Below are 24,692 nucleotides of genomic sequence, written 5' to 3' on the forward strand. Positions count from 1 at the left end.
TTAATAAGGTAATCATTTGTTGATGTGCTGTGACATTTACCTGATGTGGGCACGGGTTCTGCTCCTGGTTTGACCGGAGGATTCGTCGGCGATGTTGTCGATCTGGGGACGACCTCGCTGTTTGGGCGCTTCTGACACTTCAGGCGCGGATGTGGTAGTAGTGGCAGTAGCTAGGTTGCGGCCGCGCGGAGGGAAGCGAGTGCTTGATGGCAATCTACAAATTAACAACAATAAAAATGTAGAGTGTTCAAATGACTGCCAGAACATACTTAAAAACGACAACTAACAATGTGTAAATTATTAACGTTAAAAATATTATGTACCTGTCTTCTTCAATTTCCTCCTCAACGGGTGCTGGTGTGAGGTTGCGTCCTCGCTGACGACCTCTGCTTGTAGCAGGAAGGATTTCATTCTGTGTCTCGGGGGTGGAAGCTGTAGTTGCACTAGACCTATCAATGGTGCTGTATTTGTTTCTACTTTGCTTGTTCTCCTTGGCGATTTGGTTTTCTAAGTCCACTTTCACTGGGCCATCGTGAGAATTGTGCACAGAGGCAGCTGTGCTCGAAGGAGTCTTGTCCTTGCCCTCTTTTTTAGCGCCGCCTTCTTCCTCGTCGTAGTAATAATAGATGTATTCGTACTCATAGTCTTGACCGTTAGGTCCTTTCTTGATTTGGATGCGCGAGTGTTGTTTTTGCTCGGATCCGGCAGTTTCCAGTTGTACATTAGACGACAAAAGACCGCTGTTGATGTCATCAATCGTGTCGAAATTGATTGGAATGTAATCGAAAGCTTTTGTGGTTGCGGGTGGGGCAGTAGTCAGGACCGGTTTCTGGGTTGTCGTGCCTGATTCACTGGTCAGTTTCCCGGATTCAGACATAGCCTCAAGGGCAACTGCCATTTTTGGATTGGTCTCGACATTCTTCGAGTACTCCTTTATCTTAATGTCCTCGAGCTTAGATACAGGAACATCGACCTCGATCGATTCAGCTGCCTTAAGTTTTTGTCCCTTTTTATAAATTGCTTTTTTGTCTTCTTCGATTGAAATGATTCCCTCGGAAGGATGTCTAATTTTGGAACTATGCGTCTTCTTTGTGATCTTTTCATCGTCAGGTTTGAGGATGCGATGGTGTGGATGTTTCTCTGGTATTTTGTGTGATGTTTCAAAGTTCCTGATTGGAGTTTGTTGTCCTGAACTAACTAAAACATATTCTTGCCCTTGTCTCGGCTCTGTGATGATATCTACGTCGGCATTTGTCCGGTAGACTGCGCAGACCAGTAAACATCTGTAACAAAGGAAACGAGCTTTAAGATTTGTGGGCAGATAGTGGGTTACGAAAGTTTGTTACATCAAGGCACGCGCAGACCCGGCACTGCGTGAGTCAGCAAAAAGACAGCTGCTGCGCCTACGAGCTTTGTCATCGCATGAAACAAGGAATCCTGACTCATCTATTGTTGCATTTCATCACTGCATTCCCGCGTTACAAAGTGTACATCGATATTAGCATATCAAAGACGTCGCGATTCAGTGCCGTATCGATGAAGGCTTAATGTATTCATGCGCTTTTAACGCTGTTTTTGTAATTCGTTTCGTAACACTTATTGCATTTGCATAGCCTATCAATATTTGACACAGTTGCACGGTGTGCAAAGAGGTTGTGTGAAAACACACTAGATGGCTGCAAAACAATCATTGTCGATTGCAATAGTTGCAAATGCGATGTGGTCGTGAGAAATTGCCGGCGAAAATCGGAGCGTGGGTGTATTACGCGTGCTGATTCCACAAGTGCAGATCGATGAGGCAATATGATGACGATCACTTTCGCCGCGGACGCTCTCGCGCGGCCGCTCGCGACCAATACACAACAATGCTATCTGCCGCGGATCGCCATTACCCATTAGCGATGGCCAGATTATGATGCCTCATCCATAACGAAAGTACTGATAAATGTGAGTTGTGAAACCGCAAACGAATCACGACGGAGATAGTAAAAAAATACTAGACACAAAACCCGATTTATTTTAGTTGGTTCCTGATGAAGTGAACTTGAAAGTATTTTCGATATTCACCTTGCCGGACAAATAGTTGTCGCGTTGCTATGGCCATATACAGCGTCGCACGGGTATTTTAAATAAAAGAGTGCAATAATTTATATCATGGCTACGTTATTGACTGCAAATCCAATTACCTACTCCACTCGGAAGAGTTGTGCTTCCGTGCAATTTCTTACGCGTTGGTCGGCATGCGGAACTTTAATGAGGGATATCTCCAGTCATAATGAAATACAACTTATAAGACGCATAAATTATGCACAGCCCAATGACATGTTTTTGTTTAAAATATGACTAGAAATAATGCAAATAATTTGAAGATAGTTACCATATCATAGTTTTTATTTCAGTTTAACCGGCATAAATATCTATTAGTACGGTTGACATTCAGCCTAATATCAACCAAATCATCTGATAGAGACAATCATCCATTCACATTTATATTTTTGCTTAGGACTGTTCTCTGCAGCGAGTTATCCTGGACTCTACATCATGTTTTGTTATGAGCTTGATAGTTGTTTACATTTTGCACAGGAAAAGGGCCAGAACTACTTTTTCTAAATGGGGTTGCTTACATCGGAACTGGGTAATCAGCTCCAATAGTCCTTGCAACAGACTGGTATGTGCGTAGCCGTTCAATTTCACTGGAGGTAAGGTCGCGTCGCGCAAGGCTATGTGAACGTAGCGCCAGCGACCACTCTACGCTGGCCTGTCCCGGCGCCCTCTACTGCACATTAAGCACGTACAATACTATGGGAACCTACCACTAAAAGGAAGGCCAACATGCCTGGACTGAAACCTCTTCAAAACTGGTTTCAGCCGCAACCAACTAAAGCCTGATGTCTCTTCTTTGTAAAGCGTCAACTTTTTCCTAATTGGCATCTCGTTAGAGCACTTGACTTAAGCTTATAAGTTTACTACGTTTCTTAGAACCACTAGCACACCTTTAAACAGCGGAAAAACATATTTTCCAGCAAAACAGTAAAAAGTTAAGTGTCACAAAACATTTCGCGTGCACCGTAGAGAATTCTTTTAACCGAGCAAAATTGGTCGATCAATTAATTGCTGACTATAAAACAATTAAGGAAACCTACATGGCGAAATTGGTCGCTTTTCTTTTTAAAATCGAAAGTCAGTGTGAATACGACCTTGAAACTATACAAAGGGTGCAATAAAATGTGTAGTTACTTTACATTGTGTTTCACCATATTTACTAAAACTGTATCATACATGTTATCTTAGTCGTATCTATGTGTATCTAATCGAATTGGTATCGTTACTACACAACTCGATCAGCTTTTTGTTTTATTTAGAAATTGGCAGGATCTCACGTGCTGTAGAACTTATAACTATAATTGTCTCTCAAATGTAGAGTGCACCTAAACTTCGGTCATGTCACAAGAAAGTACCAAATCTGGCATCGTGTGATGGTGTCTCGTTCTCCGTGACTCGATTGCATCTGGGTTCAAGCGCCTTCAGCCCGCACGTGGCCGCAGCGAACGTGACGAGAACTGCAAGCGACTACAACACTTTGATAATGACGTGATTGTGCTCACTTACCACCGCGCACTTAACGTTGTTGGTGAATTACTCGTAATCCTACCACAATTCGTATGCGAGTTAAATACACGTTTAAACGAACTTGACGTTCTTCCGGTGAAATGCGTTACATTTATTACGTTCGTAACATCGTAATAGCTTTTTGCAACGGAATTGGTCGGGTTAATTTGTAGTCCATACGCAAATGTTGACAGCGAGTTAAATTTTCAACCAACAACTAACGCGAAAACAGAATTTTAATACTGTTTTCAAAATTTGGTATAATAGGGGCTTGCTCCATGTTCGAATTGGCTAATGTTTAAAGTGCAAGGTTGAATAGTAAGCTCATTATGCGTCTTAATTAAGTTATCTGGTAAATTGCGCGGTTAACGAGTGTTTCGATGCTTCCCGGGCAGCGGAGTGCGACGCATTGTTATGTCATTGTTGGCTAGAGCGGCCATGAAGGCGCTATTAAAGATAACAGTTTAGAACTTTAGACAAATGATAACATTGAATCACTTGCGTACTCGCTTATTACTGCAATCGTAATGCACTAACTTTTACTTGCGAATGTAAGCGAACAATACAGAATACAATGCATAGTAATAAACACGTAGATTCAGCTAGCTGAATTAACAATATAAATTACGGCGAGTTTATATTCATTCCTCGCTTGAAAGTTGTCAGACATTTAAAAATGTTTTGTAGCAAATTAATGAAAACTGGTCTTGAGCTTGACGGCGTTTTTAGTGTTTGTGAATAAAATCGTTTTTAGATGTATAGGTATCTCTTTAATAGAATTAAATCTTTATTTGATCAATGCGGCGGCTGAATTCACTAATTTATTTTTGCCCTATTTATCTACGCAATGTCTTCTAGCGTTTTTGGGTAAGTTAGCCAGTGGCAGACAAACAGAAAAGCAACGAGATAGATTTGAATGATCCTTACAGTCTACTGTCTCTTTATCCTCTAAGGAACTTAGTTAAAACTCATCAAATATTGACTATCGAATCATCGAATTTCGTTCTTGTCATGGCCCTTACTGTTGTCCGTAGGACTCCGGAGTGGGTCAAGGGCTGCTCACTTCCCACACATTCACACTTCTTATCTAAACGCTGTTAAGATGTGATAACGCAATCGAAACATCAGCACAATACGCCATTACAGTGCCCACAAAATAAATGGCTACTTTTAACGTAAATTCAATGTATATGTTACAGGAAATGTATGAAATCCGTCATTGTATACAATTCCTAGGAATTGTGTATAAGTCCTAAAATCACCCGGAAATGTGTGATGTAAATTATATTAGACACATTTCCTAGGAAAATTACACATTTCCTAAACAGCAATCGGAAATATAATTAAAATGACTTTTTTTTACACAAAATTATTTTTATTACGCCACTTTTTGTTCTCCGAAACTTAAATGGCGCTACCGCGCCGCGGCAGCTGTGTATGTGTAAGGTCGCAAGTCTAACCTAACCTAACCGAGACTTTGTTATCCAGCTACAGGANGTATTTGAATTGATTTACTCTCTCCAGTTCTACATTGAGAAGTTTCACTGGAGGTATTGGAATTGATTTCTTATTACCTGATCGAAAAACCATGAATTGACTTTTTTTGACATTATAAAGAAGTCCATGCTTAGAAGCATATTCTTCACACACCGACAGTAATTTGCACAGACCATTTGCCGTTGGGCACAGCAACACCATGTCGTCTGCGTAACTAATGCTGTTGATCATAAGACCGTCAACTGTCGTAAGTCGTAAGTCATAAGTCGACCCAGATCCACATAATGGATCATATTTGTTAATATTTACTTCTAAATAAACATTACTCAGAAAAGTCCATCCACTATCACGTTCCTGAAACTCTTCAACCTTCTTTTTTAAGATATTTAATACTGATGTAAATAAGCGCTTAAATTCAAAGTTACGATGAACAATAATATTTTTAGTTGCGAACGATTTTATTTGTTGTTCGTTATTTTTGAACAAAAGGAAATTACCAAAATATTCTAAATTTACTTTGATGCTTACATGTTTTTTAAGAGAACTCTGTAAAAGTTTGTAGAGTTTGAATTCTACGCTTTTTAAAAATAAGTCTGGAAAAGAATGTTCTGTTTCGGTCGTCACCGGTAACCTGTAGGAGGCTATGCGACCGCGGAACGCAGACGCGACTTCAACGACTCCGTCCTGAGCGACCGCCGCGCACTTGTTCTTGTGCGCGGTGCTCCGCAAGNTTTATACATTTCCTAAATAGCTTCGGAATTGTATACGTTTCCTAGGAATAGTATACCTACAATTCCTAGAATTCATACATTTCCTGTAACATATATAAGAGATTTAAACATTCGCCTGCGTCAGGAAAGGGAAACTGATTTATAGATAATTTAATTTATGGGAATTTCATATTTCTTTTAAGTGAACCGCAAGTCAAATCTCAGAATAAGAAAGAATAAAGTAAGTTACCATAATTTGCCAATAAATACCAATTTATTTTATCTTGTAAATTGCATATTATTAAAAACTCGCCCACTATGCATTAGTGTATTTTTGTTTACTTTTGAAACAAGTGTTTTTAAAACAATTAACTACTATTGTATAAGCATCAATAAGTACTATTAAATTGATGTGGTAAAAACCATTGTTTTATGTATTCTAAACGTCTCAGTTAAAAATACCTATGTATTAAATAAATAGGCACAGGTTCTTCACTGTTCCCCTTATTTGTTTGTATAGCACGGTTGTTAATAATTAATTGATACACAGTCATTTGTTTTTTATTCTTAGAAAACAATCAGTGTTATTTAAAAAAAAACTGTTAATAATTTATAAAGCCCCAATATATCTAGCTTAAAGGACTATTACCAGTACCTACCACCTCTCGTTCCCACCGCTGCAATTCCTGTGTAGCCAGAATCTACACCTACAGCTTGACCGCCTATAAAACCCAACCATTGGAGGTGATGTGTGTGTGTATGTGTGTGTGTGATGTTCGATTCGAAAAGGCAATCGATTAGTTTCCGATCGTAAACTCGTAGGTCTGAACTTTTCCCATTACAAATTAACGACGTGCCTTACCAACTGTTTATAGTTTTATATGAAGAATGCCTGATGGGACTTCCTGGGCGACCAGTGCCATTTACTTTACCGGTTCTTTGCATAATTCATCAGCCCCCCGCTTTTACCAGTGCTTCTTTGGAAACGTCTTTATGAGAATCGCAAGGATGTTTACTATCGTACGTTCGTCATTATGAATGCTCAACTGAAGTTTAATCATCGAAATGGTTGTTAATATTAGTCGTTATGTTAAAACTTGAAAAATAAATTACAAGTTAAAATGCAGGTACAACTTGCAAGGTTTAAGAATAAGAATCTGTTTAAAATTAACCAGCTCGTGTACTTATAGAAAGTAAAGAGGTGAAATACACACTAAAATACTCGTAGATAATATTTTGTTTATCGTGGTCAAAATAAAAAATCTAGATTGCTGAATATTGTACCGTGAACACACATCCATAAATTACTTCCAACTCATAAAAACATAGTGATTTATTACATAATTGACGGTAGGCGATAGCGGAGCTGAAGTTCACTTTCACATAGAATAGTTTCAGTATTTTCACATGGCTTGATGTTTAGTAGTAATGAGTACCTAATGAATATTAATAAATTTAGAACTAAGTAGATTACGTTTTACAGTTTGTACGTACGAGTACCTACGTGTGGCTATCGTCTTAATAAAATATTATTGTCTTCAGTTTTTTTAATGATCCTTTTGGACCAACAGTCACTGAACATTAAACTATCTTTCGTCCCTTCCCTTTATATGCTGATGTTAAATGTACGATTCTCTATGACGTATATTTTGTACAAGTTACGATAAAATTTGATTAGTCTCTTTATAATATGCGCGAGAGTAGGTTGGTGAGGTTACTTTGTGTATTTACGTTGAATAAAATTTTTATTATGTTAAATTAACTCACGGCCGTCACAATTTTACTGTAACATTATAACGAGAAAGATTTAAATGTGAAATTGTTCAGAACCATCGATACTACGCTCCTACGCGACCCCAAACACTTTCGCTATCACTCAATACCGGAATCGCTTTACATTCTCACAAAACCTGATATACTAATACCGACATAATTCAATTCATAAGCATGTCACTAATGCGCTACGGAATTCGACGCACCTCTTACGTCACAACAATTATAAAACCAGCCCTAAACGATTTTTGGAACTGTCAATAAAATATACTAAATTATTATTACCAGCGAGGGAAACCCGGACCCGATAATAATTTCACTAGCCGGTTTACGCAATCGGCTCGCTCTCAGCAAACATTGTTAAGTAATATGGAATTTGTACCTACATAAATTAAATACACGATATTATTGGTAGTAGATGTAGATATAGTATCTAATCTATCGATTGCATAGTAATAGTTTAATGACATGCAGTTAAATCTGTGAAGTTAAGGTTGTTTCAGTGATCTTAAGAATCAGTCTGCGGTCATAACATTATATCAAGCACATTCGGTTTCAATGCGATTGAATCTTATTGCAGGAATGCTAAAAGATTATTGGCGCGGACTCTAGCTCTGTTTAACAAACAAGATTAGAAATATAAACTGCAATTACATTGACCAAACCATTGTCTATTAATATTTCACTAGAATGTGATTGTGAAACGGTCTTAGATGCACAGTTTCCAATAACCTTGATTATGCATAAAATTACTCAGGACTATTAGAAAGTAAGTTTAAACCTTTAACAACGACTAAAATGTTCAGGGTTGCAAAAGAGTGTAATATTAAGAAATGTTACAAAAATATTTATAGGTGTCGCAAGGTTTGGTATTTACTGTAGATTCCAGCTACGCATTGTGCGTATAATGTTAAATATTTAAAAGTTCATGGCAATACGCAGGATTGTGAAATGTTCTGCATTTGAATAATCATCAGTGTACCGGGTAGATCATACGCGGCGAGCTGTTATATTATAAGCAGGACAAGGATTTATGCATACTTAGACACTGTATTGACACGAGAAGCCAACCGATCCAATGCTCATGAGTGATCTATACTGACATTTGTAAGGTTTTTTATATCTTCGAGCAAAAATTTTACAGGACGGATTTTCAAAAACTTTACAATGTTACTTAAAACTTTTACACCAGAAAGATATTAGAGACTAAGTTATCATGTACCTAAAAATCAAAGATACCAATTGCGTTTCATAGAGTATCTGGGACTTGAAATTGAAAGCGTTCTCATACAAGAAATCAACGAACTGAAAACGAATATTCAGTTCAGTGTTATGTTAGTTTTGCAGGGCAATCGACTACCGCACTTAGCCTCATGATAGGGCCATTGTGCGCGATCAGTGTTATGTTTTGGTCACCAATCTTTAGTTAAGTGTGACCAGTAATGGCTAGCCATGCGGAACAGCCTGAATCTGGCAGCTACGGGCCCATGCGACCAGCACTACTTACTCTCGTGCACAACACTATGGTAGAGCAACGATATCAGCCGGCTTAAAGCTCGTAAGCTGAACATTCACGGTTAAACTGATCTTGAATGAACATACAAAAACTGACCTAGTGTAAAATGTTCAAATTCATTGCACACGGTCAGTTTTTGGATGAATTAAAGTTCAACTGATCGATTTAACTGACCGTTATCGTATGTTATGATCTAACATAAGATACGTTAATCCTTTATTCCAAAACTAAATAGAAACGAGAGCCAATTTAACACAGCTCAAACATTATTCTCCATAAGTAGTTTCAGGAAATCATAATTTTCAATGATTACTAAACACTGAGCTGGCCATTATACGCGTACTGTGACAGTGTCCTGGCACAAGGTCCGCCTGTCAATTACGAGGTCGGCGGTGAATGTACGGGAGCAAATGTGCTCGTAATCAATTGCCTATTGCATTCCTTATCTCTTTCACACCTTCCACGAACGAGAGGGAAACCCAATGTGAGTCATTTCAGAATTCGAAGCCTTCGTCTACGTGGAACCATGACAGAACTGTTAATATTCAGTTGCTTCCATATGCAGGAATGTCTGCATGCCATGGAGGGCGATAAAATCGATATGAACACAATAAGACTATACTATTTATTTAGTTACATTTATGTAGAGCTCTATCATGGTGGATTTTGATCTGTTAGACACTAAGCCCGCTATTTCATGGGTTTCAGGCGCGAATTACCCAAATTATTTTTCTAAAATGAAAGTAAACCTAGTCTATCCCAATAACATCAGATATCTTCGATTGAATGTGTCGTCAAAATTGATCCAGCAGCTTCTTAAAATTAGCCTGACTGAATTTCATTTCATGTTACTTTCATATTAATTTGGAAGAAGCTGATTTAGACATCAGATACAGGCTCATCTGTTTTATTTATTGTTATAAATTATGATTATCAAAATCAAACATTGAGTCTTATGCAATGGCATTAGAAATAACAAGTTTCACCGGCACCTCGATTTTAATTAAGTCTAAATTCCTCGACAATTCCGGCTATGTCACGCACCAACAACTAACAGTAAATAATCCTAAGTTAATTATTTTTTAATCAATATTTAGTATGACTACTACAAATAAACCGGCTAATTAATGATTATTAGGTTAGTTCTCTATGACTTTTGTGTAGAAATTGCGAGTTTTCTTTTTAATTTATAAAATCTAAATGCTGAAAGAATGTGAAAGTTCAGGGAAGCGTTTTGTGTTATTTATTAATATTGAAACAAATGGTTGTACAACTGGTGGACTTAATGCCAGGATTTATGATCTAATACAGTTTTCATATCAGAACCCAATACGTAGGCCTAGGTACAATAGCATAGTTTAAAATAATCGTTTTACAAATACACGATTAAATCTACGAAAAGTGAGTTTCTTTAAACGTTAAGTGATTAATGTTTCAGAACTATTTTAAAGTATTAAATTATATGTAATTTAAGCCGACTTCTACGTAGACTACTCACGTCACTCTTTTTTAATTCATTTTAAAGAATACATCAGGTAATACTTTATAACGAACTGCAAAGTTACAGAAGTGTATGCCTAATTAAACCGCGTTGCTTAATTGATTAACTACTTCACACGACATGTTATCATAATCATGTGTTATGCTGTAACAATCCATTTAATTGTTATTGTAGTGTGAAAAGGCAACTGTCATACAAACTTTAAACAAAGTTTCTCCTCTTTTTTATCATCGGTGACCCCTTGATTCGGAGCTGACCTTTTAATTAACCAGCCGTTTCGATGGTTACGCAACACCTTCATTTATTGCTGTACCAATCATCATTTGTTTAGATAATTGCCATACACAAAATTAAATTGTATGGCTATATCCAACACCTTTACATTATAGGGAATAGCAGATTTATATTGGCTTTCCAAGACAATTAAACCCATTATAGCAGCAATAGTCTTTAACGATGTGATTTAGGGATAGTGAATGGATTAGTTTCATTCACAATATTTTTGGCTTTGGATATTCTTCCGATCCACACTTTTGTCATCGTTCCACCTTTTTAGTCAAAAGTCTACGATTCCTAAGCCCTTTTTGGTTTCTACTACTTCTTAGTTAATAAATGAGATTATACACTATAGCTTCTTAAGAACGACCAATAGTTAGGTTAGGGAAATATTTTTAAAAACATCAAGTCACAGGATAATGAAATTGAAATGCACGTCACGGATCAGTTTAACTGGCAAATTAAAACACGTCAGTCTTCTGTCACCGTCAGTTTACAGGCATGGCCACTACGGTCAGTGATATAATTCATGAGGCAACGTCAAACGGTACCAGGGTTCGTCAACCGAGCCCGCTAGGTATTACAATCACGTAACAATTAACACTATGATCGCGCGTCCAAGTGATAATCAGGCTGAATGACGATAGAATCGTCCAGAAGGCATGTCCATTCCATCGTCTATTATTCGTATAAATATTAAAGAAACGCAAGTTTGTTAGAATATCGCAAAATTCAATAGGTCGAGTGCAGTAAGTGCTACTTTGTTACACTCAATGTAGAGTCAAACAACCCAGTTATATTGCACCTATTGACCTTCTATTAATTTTAATTACCTCTCTTTTGAACACTGATCAATAACTACTGAACGTAAGATATTATAGGAAAGTCTACCAAATTCCATTCAATAAATGCGCTTCTCAATTTTATGTGCTATTACACCGACTATTAAACTGAGGTAGAGTACCTTCAAAGCTTTATAGTAATAAATAACTTTTAAAGCTTAAACATTCAATTACACGCAAGATTGGAGAGGTAAAAATAACAATCAGAAAGATAAATGGTACTGAGCCACGAAACTATGGAACCTGCATCATGAGAAAGAGTGAGGATTTAGCATAAAATAGTTGAAGAAATTCCAATATTGATACAAAAAATTTGCGAAATATATTTGTACGGATTAAACAAAATAGTTTAACCAAACGTAATGTTGATCGTCTTTTGAAAATACCGACTGTTTTACGAATACTAAGTTAACATTAATAGTTGTACAAACTATTTGTAATTTTAAAGGCAGAGAGCTTTTAAAACCTCAACTTGAAACTTCAAATCACTCTCTGTTATGATTAAATTTGAAAAGTTTACGATTTGTGTCTATGGCCTAGTCACATGCTCTGAAAAAATAATAACAATGGCGGTTACAAAACACATTACAATGTAGTTTTCAAGTTTCCATCTTATCTCACGGTTGGGACTCACAATAGAGTCTAGTATTGCATAAAGGTTCAGTTAAAAAGTGCACAAAATTAGCAGTGCCTGCTTCAGTCCACTTAGCGTTTAAATATTATTTTGACGAAACTATAAGTAGCAAAACCTCCGCAATCATCATAATGTGAAAATGTTTTGCATTATAACAATAGCCATACAACTGTCGCTAGACAATAGTTCATCACATTTCAAGTTACCTCCTAACCAAAAAAGCTTTGACTAGCCATTCTACGCATTGTTCTTCTGATTATATTTGAAACGTATAATTTTACTGTGTTATTGGTTTATTGTTCTACAAAACCTAAATGAGTAAAATTCTAAGCTGATGATTATTTTTATCGTATTTTATTATTTGAACTTCTGATCATGATAAGTAGCATCGACACAAAAGGTAGTGAAGTTATTTTAAGTGCGAGAAACAAACAAAGCAGGTAAAAGGTATTCGATTACGATCCCTTTAAGTTTAAAAATAAACCTCGCGCAGGTCGTGGCGGAGGCGAGTAGGTATCATTCAGCATGTCGAGGCATGGCCGGAATGCTAAGGGCCGCCTGCGCAAGTACCTGTCTAACTGTGACACCGACATACTGCCAACACTACGCACGGAATGCTCAATAGTCATTTGGTCGCATATCGATGTTTTCTAACCAAACACGTTGACAACACTACATTTTCTTTTTTCTCCGTGTTTCGCAACCGCAACCTTGAATCATTTAGACGCCTCTATATTTAGTGCATTCTATTTTAAATCGGTTGTTATAATCCGCAATGCAAGTTGAGTTCGTAAAAAAGAACAAAAACCTGATTTGGGTGTCGTGTTATTTTTATACCTAAGTGATAATCAGCTAAAACCGAACGAGATCTCATGTACCGAAAATTCCATTACATTTGCATACCGATCAGAAAGGAAGTGACAAACCAAACAAACTTACAGAATATTAACCTTCTTATTAGTTTCGTTTCTGTAAGTTAAGAAATCAAATGTATTTCCCGAAATTGCTGTTAAGGGTTCCAAAACCACATGTCAAGGGCGTCGCCCGCCGAGGCCTACGCTTCCCCAAGCAGAAAATCAACTTTTACCACAATGCCGCCATAAACATGTTTCGCAAACAGGAACTCATGCGTGAGTTGTTACCACCGCTCCCTTTTATTTATGCAACACTTTAAATGCTCGTCTTCGTATTTTTCGGACTCCGGAATCAAGAGTCACGATGACCCATTAATAAACGCGATAACTAACGCCATCCTCTTACACGCCAATTAATCAACGGCTTAATGGTCTAGCGCCCGGCTGCTGTAAACACGTTGTACATTCGCATTCGGCATAAAATTAAAATAAATCTGACAATAATGAATTATAATTATATTCTGAGTGTGCGGTGATACAATAGGCATTTCATCGGAGTCGTCGGGTGGCGGGTTTCGTAACGCAGATCACGGACATAGAAAGAGGCAAGGTCAAAAAACACAGCGAGTTCGAGGTGTGGCGGTCGCGGTGACGAGTCCACATTCTCAGTAATTATTAGGAATCACCGTTGACTATGTTTCGCAACGCGCGTGCAATCAGCTAAAGGTTAAATTCTCTCAGATGCCACAATGCTTCGGCTAGAAAGTCGCAGACGAGGATGCCGCAGCGAGGGAGGATATGGTGCTTAATACCATGTTTTATTCATCTGCCATCTCGCAGCGCATTCCACCAAAGGTCATCGGCATGAAAGTGAAATTGGTCGACGCCGAAAGTGATGCTTACAAAACGCAAATGCGAACGTAAACCACGGATTATCGAGATGTCCTGCTGGTAATGTCAGTGATGCAACACTTAATCCAATGTCAGTTCATTATGACATGTCAGACACAGCGGGTGATGCGCATCTGTGATGAAACTGAAGTGATATAATGCATAGTTTGCGCAAATAGTCGACTCTCGTTGCCAATATACTTGATGACTTGTGCCTGGATTTCAAGTAGTACTGTGCCAATAACCTCATGTCTTTCTACATCAACTTATCAAATAACTGCAACATGCAATTTTACATCAATAAAAATTATTGTAATGATATTTCAGAACAGATCAGGTGTAGCCTCTAAACCTGAATTTGGCTGGTTCATTGCACATATAACGGATACTTTACTTTCCCCTTTTACCCCCAGATATGTCCCTTTATGATTTAATTTTGTCGTCTGATTCTACGTCTTTAAAAGCGCTTAGAAGTAGTTGTCAGTTGGAAATTGTGTTAGGTACTTAGCTGAGACTGTGACTAGATTTATACAAGTCAACTTTAAAACCTGTTTGTTCTGCTAATACCAAAGAGTACCTTCGGAAATATAAGTGCATTATTTACATTCTAGTCACATCCAACAACGTGCAACATGATACATGCTGCTAATAAAATGTTCAACAACTCGCGAAACCCGCCGAATATAGAACAAGGTACATACTCAAAAGGTCAAACGAACCAAATTTCAAATACTAAAGTCTATTGTGTTGCATTTTCTTGTGCAGGTAACGAAACGAATGAAAAAAAATTAAACATGTCGCAATACATTCCAACGCCTAATTAAAATTATATTAGGCAGTTTTAACGCTTATTAATACGCCTATGAAATATTTTAATCACTAATGTTTGTTAATCAACTTATTTTAGCCTTTAAATAACCTACCACTACCACTCTAGGTAAACTGCTAAGTAATCGTAGAAAAGTAAGTATAATTGAGCTGTAATACTTGTGTTAAAACTTAAAGACTGGAACAAAATATTCAAGTAGCGATTAGCAAACAGCAGAATTATGCACAGCTTTTTAAAAGTTGAACGTGATAGTTTATGTAAGTGTTTTGGATGTAGTCGACATGGCCAACGGCGACTGACTGTGCCAGCCAGCGCCTAGGCTCGATAGTTTTTTCATGCGCAGGCACACAAAACATTGTAACAGGCGCAGTTTCAGGCCGCGACCTGGCCGCATTCCAGCCGCGGCATCGATACACGCTGCAGTTGCAACATTCCATTGATTCTATCAGAGCTGCTGCAAGTGTTTGCAGCGCACGCGGCGAGAAAAATACTCCTGCAATTTTCCGCTACAAGCCTGACCGCGCTGAAACTACTGGAATTCCGATAGCTCGTTGCAAAATGCAGTTCGGGGGTGGCTGAGGCCGGTTGTGAAAGAGTGGAAGGATTAGCTCGTGGTCAGCGCGGGTCGTCGTGACTCGCGACGGCGACCGGCTGCCCTTGACATATCGCTCGCTATAGAAAGTGATAAGCAAACTCGGGCAACCCGGACCCGCGGCGGGGACCCATCGCCGAAGGTCGTCCAACCGCGAAATTAACCATTCCGTGGAACACCCCAGATTTTACTGCTTTTTATTTTCGTGCGTCGCGTGCAGCGCTTCAGCGAACCCGATGTTTGCAGTTTTTTTTCACATAATGAGCAATTCCCGATCATTAACATTGTCAACTATGGACGTCTAGTAAGTATTACTATCTATCTCTATAAAAGAAAGTCGTGTTAGTTACTCCACTTATAACTCAAGAACGGCTGAACCGATTTAGCTGAAAATTGTCAGGGAGGTAGTTTAGAGCCAGGAGAAGGACATAGGATACTTTTTATCCCGTTCGAAATTAAAAAAAAAAGTCTGCTTATTTATTGCCATTAAGGCGGAACAAAGTTCGCCGGGTCAGCTAGTCTATTATATAAAATAAAGTCGTGTTAGTTACTCCACTTATAACTCAAGAACGGCTGAACTGATTTAGCTGAAAATTGTCAGGGAGGTAGTTTAGAGCCAGGAGAAGGACATAGGATACTTTTTATCCCGTTATTTATTGCCATTAAGGCGGAACAAAGTTCGCCGGGTCAGCTAGTTACTAATATATTACAAACGTATACTTAGCAGCATATTCTGTTTCCAGTACTTAAACTAGGCTAGGAGACTTTTAATAGTATGTTCTTTAGTCACTGTACGTACCTAACCACTTGAGATTAATACTAAGGCTAAATTATTAAAAATAATTTGATGAATCTAGCACATTTTTTACTATTTACGAAACTCGCATTGTTTTAACTTAATGCTTTCACAGATATTGTTAATAATGTAGATGACGCAAGTAACGGTAATTCAAAAACCGTGTCGTGTCAATTTATTCTCAGATTAATTTAAAAATGTCAATTGCATTAAAATAATAATTAAAATTGACTATTCACTTGCTAAACAATCGACAAATTGTGAATTATTTAATAAAAAAGAAACATTAGCGCCTTACAACATACAAAAACATTTGTGAACCCAGTGTAACATTTTCTTTAAAATTGTGTGTCTACATGACTGACAAGTAATGATTGACAACTGACAACTAGCAACCCATTTCCTATCGCTTCGTAAATAGGTTGATGAAAATACAAATCAAAGTTGCTCGCTTGTATATAGCAATAATTCATCAATGCAGAATAAAACAAATGAATCGTAACACGCGTATTGAGTAACACGTTCGGATTAGTTTGGGCCGGACGTTCTAATGGCCTACGGTTCCGCCTGGGCCTGTTGCGCAAAAGGCGGTAAGTTCATTACCATCATAATGATGGGACCAAGCGCCGAACGAGCGCTCGCGTGAGCGAAAGCGTCGGATGTAACATCTGCCAGATGAAGAGTCGTGACGCCGATGTGTGAAGTGCACTTACACACAAAAAAATCTCAGTAGGAGTGGAATAAGACCATCTGTCACTTGAGATCAGGGTAAGAACGCCTGAGAAAGATAGATGTCCTAGGATCAGCAGCTGTCTTATCTACTTTGTGCGCTCTATCTCAGGATCTACGATTAGTTCGTGATTGAAAATCCAATCTAAGCAGTCCACCAGCACCAGCCATATTTAAGTGGACCTTCAGTTCAAAAAAGGATTTTCAAAATAGGGTTGGAAAATCTGACTTGGAAAATCATTCTGCCACTAAAAATGTTTCGTAACTCTTCCAGGAGTTCGCAGGTTAATCGCACGAATTTAATTTTTGTTTAGGAATAAAATAATATTGAAACAAGTTCTTCTGAGATCATCCAGTAAGTATGCATTATGATATCGTTTAATAAGTATGAACGCGCGGCTCTCTACCACGTGTAGTGCGTGAGTGATTGGCTTCCTATCCCCATTGTCTTCGCATTATGTAGCCGACAAGAAAATTAGAGGTTCAGTATCGATGTATTAATTTTAATAGTTCCGTACATGACTTGAAGAAACGGATGCCTATCATATTTCACTCACGTCTCTTTAAGCCTGACTGTCTGTCATGGGTAGTTTATCTACAAACTTCATATTTGAAAGACTCAAATATCTATTTGGTGATATCATAGAAAGTTTATACTGTGAGGACTTTAAGACTAATTCGGTATGAGCAAACCTCTCGTAAGGATTCATAGAAGCTGCAGCTTCTCTGTCTTTAGCCTAAATTAATCCACGACATATGACATTTAATACTCCTAGTGTAGAGGCGTAGCACGATAGTGTGTTAGAGCCCTGCCCTGCTAAACGATTTCGATACCATACCGGCTCTGCCTGTCTTTCTCGTTAACGTTACCTCAGGCTATGGGAAAGGGGGAAATTAACAAATTTAATTGAAACAAACACCACTTTTTATATTTACTTCTAGTCATATCACTTTTTGGTTAAAAAAGTAGGTAACTTGAGCCTAGAAAACGGCATAATTCTGGTGGGGAGAACGTATTTGCGTCTATTAGTGTGGGTTGTGCTTTGTAAGTCTAAACAATACTTTACAGCACACCTCAAGATTAGCACTGTAGCATCTTAAGCAGTTGTAATAGAGGTGAATGTTCAACGACCAGCGCTGGTTCAGTCACAACATCGCCATTTGCGCCGGCGCAACGCACGTGCAGACGAGCTTCGCGCGTAAAAGCGAAAGTGAAGGCCACCCGCAGACGTGCGTCACGAGCGAGGGCTGCTATTAAGTATTACATCGCGATTGTCTTAAATCTTTCAACCCTAACTTCACTGCATAGGGTAATAACAGAAGCTATCAACTGCTAACCCAATTATAAACTAAAATAAGTTCGACTTCTGGTTTACTTCAATGAGAGTATCAAGACACTTTCTGGTTGGTTAACATGCCTTTCAGAAACCAGTTGTTAGAAAGAAAGAAAGAAAGAAAGAAAAAATGTTTATTCAGTATCATCGACAATACACTTGCAATACTTAACATTATTTAGTGAGAAGGTAATTACAATGATACTGAAAAGAAAAAAGGTTAGGTAGAAAAAAGCGAGTATGACTAAATAAAGATGAACTACGATAATTTTGAGTGTTTAAATAGTGAAAAGAGACAAAGTTAAAGGAATTCAAACGAGAACATTTTATGAAAGTTCCTGAATTCCAAAAAGACCAAAACTAAAAACTATTGATTATTATTATTAAAATGTTCATATTTAAAACTCTACTTTTATACTTGTTACAGCTCAGCGATTTTAAATCAGTGAAATTCCACCAAAGGAAGATGTTGGCGCCGCTAGATTCTAATGTCTATGGCAGCCCTAAGAAAAGCGGACGGGGCCCGACTTGTGGGGTTCCGGGGAAACTAGTGGCGCGCCAGGCGGACGTCCGGGCCCGGACGCGGGCTCATTACGACAATCCTGCGCACACGCGTGACACGAGGTTCCTGTAGATGAGCGAACGGTTCTAAAACCACTACCTGTGCCCGTTTGAATAATTTTTCCAATTTTTTAACCTTTTTTATTGATCCAGCTCTATAAACAACTAGCTGTGCCCGTTTGAATCGTTTTTCCCGCTTTTCCAACATTTTTCATTAATGCACAACTCGTAATGTTATATTTACAGCCCATAAACGTATCGATAAAAGGATTATCCAACAACAACAAAAAACAAACTCAAACAAATACTCGTAGTTCCAGAGATTAACGTGTTCATCCAACCAAAAAAATAAAGAGTTTTTTATTCAATTAAATTGAACATATATTATATTTAAGTATTTCAAAATAGGTCTAATGAGAGAATTGTTGTTTTTTTCCAACACACTGAGGCATGCCCATTAATTAGGTCTCTACGAATTTAACCTGTTTAAATTTCAGATACTATAAGTAATATTTTTAATTACGTTTATTCAATCAATCACTATAATTCAGATTACGACTCTAGCAGCAATAAAGTGTATTATTTAATCAGCATCGGATATACAAGGCATTTATTACAAAAAGCTTATATAAGCGATCATTAAAAGTAATTACAATTATGTACAAACTCTGAAAGTGAAATTATATTTTTAGAAATAATAAGGTAACATAATAATTAATAACCAACTTAAAATAAACATACTTTACACACACTCGGTTTTATTAATATCTCAGGTATTACTTTGGCTTGTGTTTGTGTATACTGTAAGAACAGTAATCTTTGATAACATTAATAAGATTGTACATTATATGTCTTACCGACGTTAAAAATAAGCTAAATAGTCAAAAGCTGCAACTGAAAATACTTAAAACATTCTAAAGTTTTCAACTGATAATCTCGTATCTCTAGAATATATCACAATACGTATAATTTAATGTTTAAATAATTTTGTAATGTAATCTTATGTCATTTAACTTTCGTAACCCGTGGTAGGTGCATCGTGCAGCCACTTCAAATCGAGTTTGCGAATCATCATCATTTAAATTCATCCTCTATGAGTTTATACGCGAAGGAAATATCGACTGTGTTAAATACACTTTCTTTTTTACGCACGCGTCGATCGAAAATCTGTATCATGGAGAAATGGCTATCCGTGATTCGAATATCTAACAAGGAAGCACGAAGGCAGTTTCGCTTTACTGTGTGTTCTTTTATAATAATACTAGCTGACCCGGCGAACTTTGTTTCGCCTTAATGGCAATAAATAAGCAGACTTTTTTTTTATTTCGAACGGGATAAAAAGTATCCTATGTCCTTCTCCTGGCTCTAAACTACCTCCCTGACAATTTTCAACTAAATCGGTTCAGCCGTTCTTGAGTTATAAGTGGAGTAACTAACACGACTTTCTTTTATATATATAGATAACATTTCACAAAAATTTCAGTGTTCGTGTTACTCGTACCTAATTAGGAAGTACTCCAAACAATAAAACCACACTATTGTCAAAAGCACACGTAACCGCGACTCGATTTAAACTACTTTCTTCCTAAAATAAACAATGGCTATTATTAGCGTACTCCAATTAGACATCATAACTAATTATTTACATCATCAAGCGAACATTACGTGTCATTTAGAATTACGCAAATTACGACAATAGATTTTTGCTGCATTAAACGTTGCTAATAACACTTAATGTGTAGAAACTGAATGGTATTTAATTTGGTGTAAAGACTATTCGGAATAACCGATATCGAATGTTTTTATCGAACAATTTTAAGGGCTAATTATACATTCACATTCCAAGAACTTGAGCTTAAGAGGAAGGACCTATAACAGGAAAAATGACAAAATATTCCAGTGTGGATTTTTTCATGGTCATGTAGGTATTAAGGAGTTATCTGAAAGTATTAACGCAGCTTTGCTATTTGGAAACTGAAAGCATTATGGTTCTAAACTCCAAGGTAAAATATGAAACTTGTACCTAGATAAATACGAAATGACAAAATCATTGAGATGGTCACGCCCGACTAGAGAAATGCGTAAAAATTGCAATAGCTATCGCATCTTACATAAGAATAGTAACTTTGTAGTAAGCAGATGGCACTGTCTCAGTTGATTCAATCTAATTCATGTAAAAAGTAATTTTCCGATAAACTACTGCAACTGTGATTTTCCATTTTTATGTGAGGATAAGAATGTTGTAAAAACGGATATATGAAATTGCGCATATAATTTTACTAGCAAGTTAATGTGACCATAACCGTAAAGTAATTAATTTTAATAGCAATTTACTCTATCGGTGAAGCACCTTACATGTAGCATGCAAGTAACACATATAAGTCGTTTATGTCGGTGCAATTTGAAATGAAACCTATTAATTAACAATTAAGTGGTATTTTATAATTTTAACATATTTCGTGCTCAAATGTTAAGGTCAATCAAAAATTCACTCACTTCTCTCAAACTGTTGCGTAAAGCATTTTCATTATCATATCATTAGAGCACGAACACATTGCGACGAGTCTAGCTCATAATTGCCTGTTTAAGACTTGACCTAAAGACATTTTATGTGCTCATTGCATAAAATTGTCTAAACAATCATAAGTTCCAATTAACTACATATTTGAAAGGTGCGACTCTACGTCCTCAAACACCATTCTTGTAGACGACAATAGCTCGTACGTCTCAGGATCAGAACTCAAAATTGAAGGAATATAAACTCTTTTATGTTGTAACAGCGAATGAGCAGGTTCCGTACATACACTTAGCACTTCATGTTGCAATCAGGAGAGAGCTTTGACAATGGATTCTGTTAGATCATTTTCGTCAATTGTTTACGTATGAATAGACTTGCTTTATTTATTTTTTATTACGTCTTATACGTAACATCGCGACTTATGTTTACTGAGCTGAAAGTTCGCGTTTTTCAAGTCACCGTAGAAATCTAAATGAAAACGTTAGTGTTAGAAAGCAAGACGTTTGCGAGGCATTTCGAGACGTACGAGCGTGATTACTCGAAGTTCTCGGCGGAAAGTTTACATTTTAATTTGAAGCTGCGTCGCCGCAAATTTGCGGTGGCGCGTATGATTGAATCCGTCCTCGCCGCGGGTAGGCTGCCTCTGGGCGGCGCCCGCGCACGGGACAATATGCACGAGCGCTTAGTCGTGCATATTTTAAAAGTAATAAAATATTTCGCAGCCTTCATTGAGAAATACGCGCCCCCATTCGTGATGTCAGGCCGCTGCCGTTGGGCAATGAAAACCTGATTTCCACACGAGAAATCAGATCGAATTTTCGTAGTATCGACGTCCTCTCCCGACTGAGTTTGTATTACGTAAATGCTGATTTAACACCTATGCTAACATTCGATGAAAGTGACAATGAGCGTTGACGACAGGTTTCGAGGTGAGGTCCAGTCGTTCACAAATTACCGTAGTTGTTATTAGAAAGTCAACGTGTTAAATTGTTGGTATGTCGAAACACTGTTAAAATTGTGTTTATTAAAATATTTTTAGAGTGATCTCTCGGTCGGGAGTCGACGATGGTGGGTCGGTAAGTGCTAAGAGGCTAAGTGGGGTACTCACAGCGCTATCCTGGCGAGCATGATGGCGGCGGGCGCGGCGGCGGCGGGGCCGGCGGGGTCGGGCTGCTGGCTGCAACAGAAACTCGCGTCAACACACGCGCCTTTCACGGTTGCGACAGTGAAGCTCAACGAGGAAGCTGCATCGCACATTTAAATGCAACGCTAATGTCAGAGAGCGTTTAAATGCCAATAGCGACGACCTTTCGGTTTTGAACCGTTGCGCAAGCGAGGATCGCCGGTGTTGGTGCGAGAGAGGCGAGCGTGGGACTGGAGGGGAGACGAACCGGGGTGGCTGACACCGCTGGCGACGTTGCCGGTCGGCGACTAACCTCGCCGCGGCGCGCGCGCCTCTTACTTATAGCCGCGCCCCCGCCCCCGCCCCAGCGGGTTAGTCCCAACGGCCCCGGTGGATCTGCCCCGTCAACGGGGTGGATGGGAAAAAGTGTTTCAACGACCCCGGTAGTCATAGTCTTAGCTATACTCTATAGCTATGACTACCGGGGTCNTCAACGACCCCGGTAGTCATAGTCTTAGCTATACTCTATAGCTATGACTACCGGGGTCGTTGAAACACTTTTTCCCATCCACCCCGTTGACGGGGCAGATCCACCGGGGCCGTTGGGACTAACCCGCCCCAGCCAGCCGCCCTGCGCCCCAGCTGCCCTACTCTGCGCCAACTCCAGGCAACCCCAGTCCGCGCCCTACTCATAGCACGAACTTCGGAACACTTGCTTTCTGTGATGACACACGCTTCATTGTTATTCAATAGATGCTGTGATATCTCTTAATCAAAACAGCCCATTGACCTTCAAAGTGGAGCGACACAATTAAGCGACAATGTATTGAGATTGAGTTTCATAGACACGTTGGTGATGTGATCTTTCAAGTAATAAAATGCTGGATAAGTTCGCCTTACCCCAAGCACAGAATTAAATTTAAATATTCAATGTACCTATTTTATATAAGTAAGTTTATTAATAACTTTGATACATCATCATAAAATGTTACGACACCATGCCCTTGAGGTAAATAGGAACAAAAAATAAAATTGTTACAAGTTACACTTGTATTTTAAATATGCATATTGTTCACAAGGATGCAGCGCTACAAAAGACTTCAACGCGCTAGGTTTGTATGTCACTATTACACATCACTGCAATCTGCATATTTTGGCCAAAAGAGTGGAGATATTTATCAAGAATATTGAGTTAATGCTCTTTTGAAATTCTCATAAACACACTCAATCATACTTAATACCTACTTTACCCAATCCAAACATCCCACGTGTTTTTTTTTATCGAAGAAAAGAAAAGAACTTAATTTTTTTAAACATTTAAAGCTTATAATAAAATAATTACATAAAATAACTCAAATATTAGTTTTATTTTCATTTTTTTATTCCATATTCATAAAACTGTTAAATATTAGGTTTAGTTGGACATGCAATTATTATAATTATTGTATACTTATAATGTGCTAATAATTTCTAATTTACAAAAAGTTTTAATTCTTTACGATCGTTTTATTTACATTTTGCATTATTATATTGCATCGTTATTTCTACATAGATTATCTAAGTGCCTGAGTCACCATTTATACAATCGGCATCGGTGAGCCTAAAAGCTTAAAATGTCAAGCGGTATCCTAGATTGGAGAAATGTAGATATTTGTTTGGTTAAGGTAGGTCATTTTATGATTAGATGTTATACATACACCAAAACGTGTTCTTCACTGTGTCGAACATCATACGAGTAACATAATAACAGCAGATAGGTGAAGAATATAACTGCCACCGCAAATTGGTTGCATTGAATGCATTGATTAAATTGACACACTTTTGTAAGCTGTCAAAACGCTATTCCAATGTGCAATAAAAAGGGGACAATATTATTTGATCCTCTAAAAACTAATTGATCTTTTTTGTATGTGCACTTTTAAAAATAAATGATGTTTTTTATTATATTTTATCTTTATATTAATTATTGGGTCTATATTAGTTGATCTACGGATAAATTATGAATGATCTTCATTAAAGGTAACATAATATTTATGTTTAGTATACTCTTTTAATATTTGGTAAACAAAAATAATATTTGATCCTCTTTTTTAGTTATTGATCTTTA

The 24,692-nt window shown here is 37.8% G+C and overlaps 1 protein-coding gene across 4 annotated transcripts in view; it reads right to left on the bottom strand.

Moving 5' to 3' along the window:
• The window catches only part of LOC114366075 (mucin-5AC), a 30,798-nt gene extending 7,887 nt beyond the window's left edge, over positions 1 to 22,911 (bottom strand). For 2 of the 4 annotated variants that reach the window (XM_028322866.1, XM_028322858.1), the window contains exons 1-3: positions 22,571 to 22,895; positions 324 to 1,283; positions 41 to 214 (exon numbers count right to left, since the gene is read on the bottom strand). In XM_028322866.1, the coding sequence (XP_028178667.1) occupies positions 41 to 214; positions 324 to 1,283; positions 22,571 to 22,719 (1,283 nt within the window). In that variant the 5' untranslated portion in view covers positions 22,720 to 22,895. Of the gene's footprint in view, positions 1 to 40; positions 215 to 323; positions 1,284 to 22,570 lie in introns of all 4 variants that reach the window. The other 2 variants (XM_028322882.1, XM_028322873.1) reach the window with 2 other exon arrangements.
• Positions 22,912 to 24,692: the final 1,781 nt, after the last annotated feature.

The sequence above is a fragment of the Ostrinia furnacalis genome, unplaced genomic scaffold (assembly GCF_004193835.3).
Source record: "Ostrinia furnacalis isolate ACB-3 unplaced genomic scaffold, ASM419383v2 OfSCF0069, whole genome shotgun sequence".
Lineage (NCBI taxonomy): Eukaryota > Metazoa > Arthropoda > Insecta > Lepidoptera > Crambidae > Ostrinia > Ostrinia furnacalis.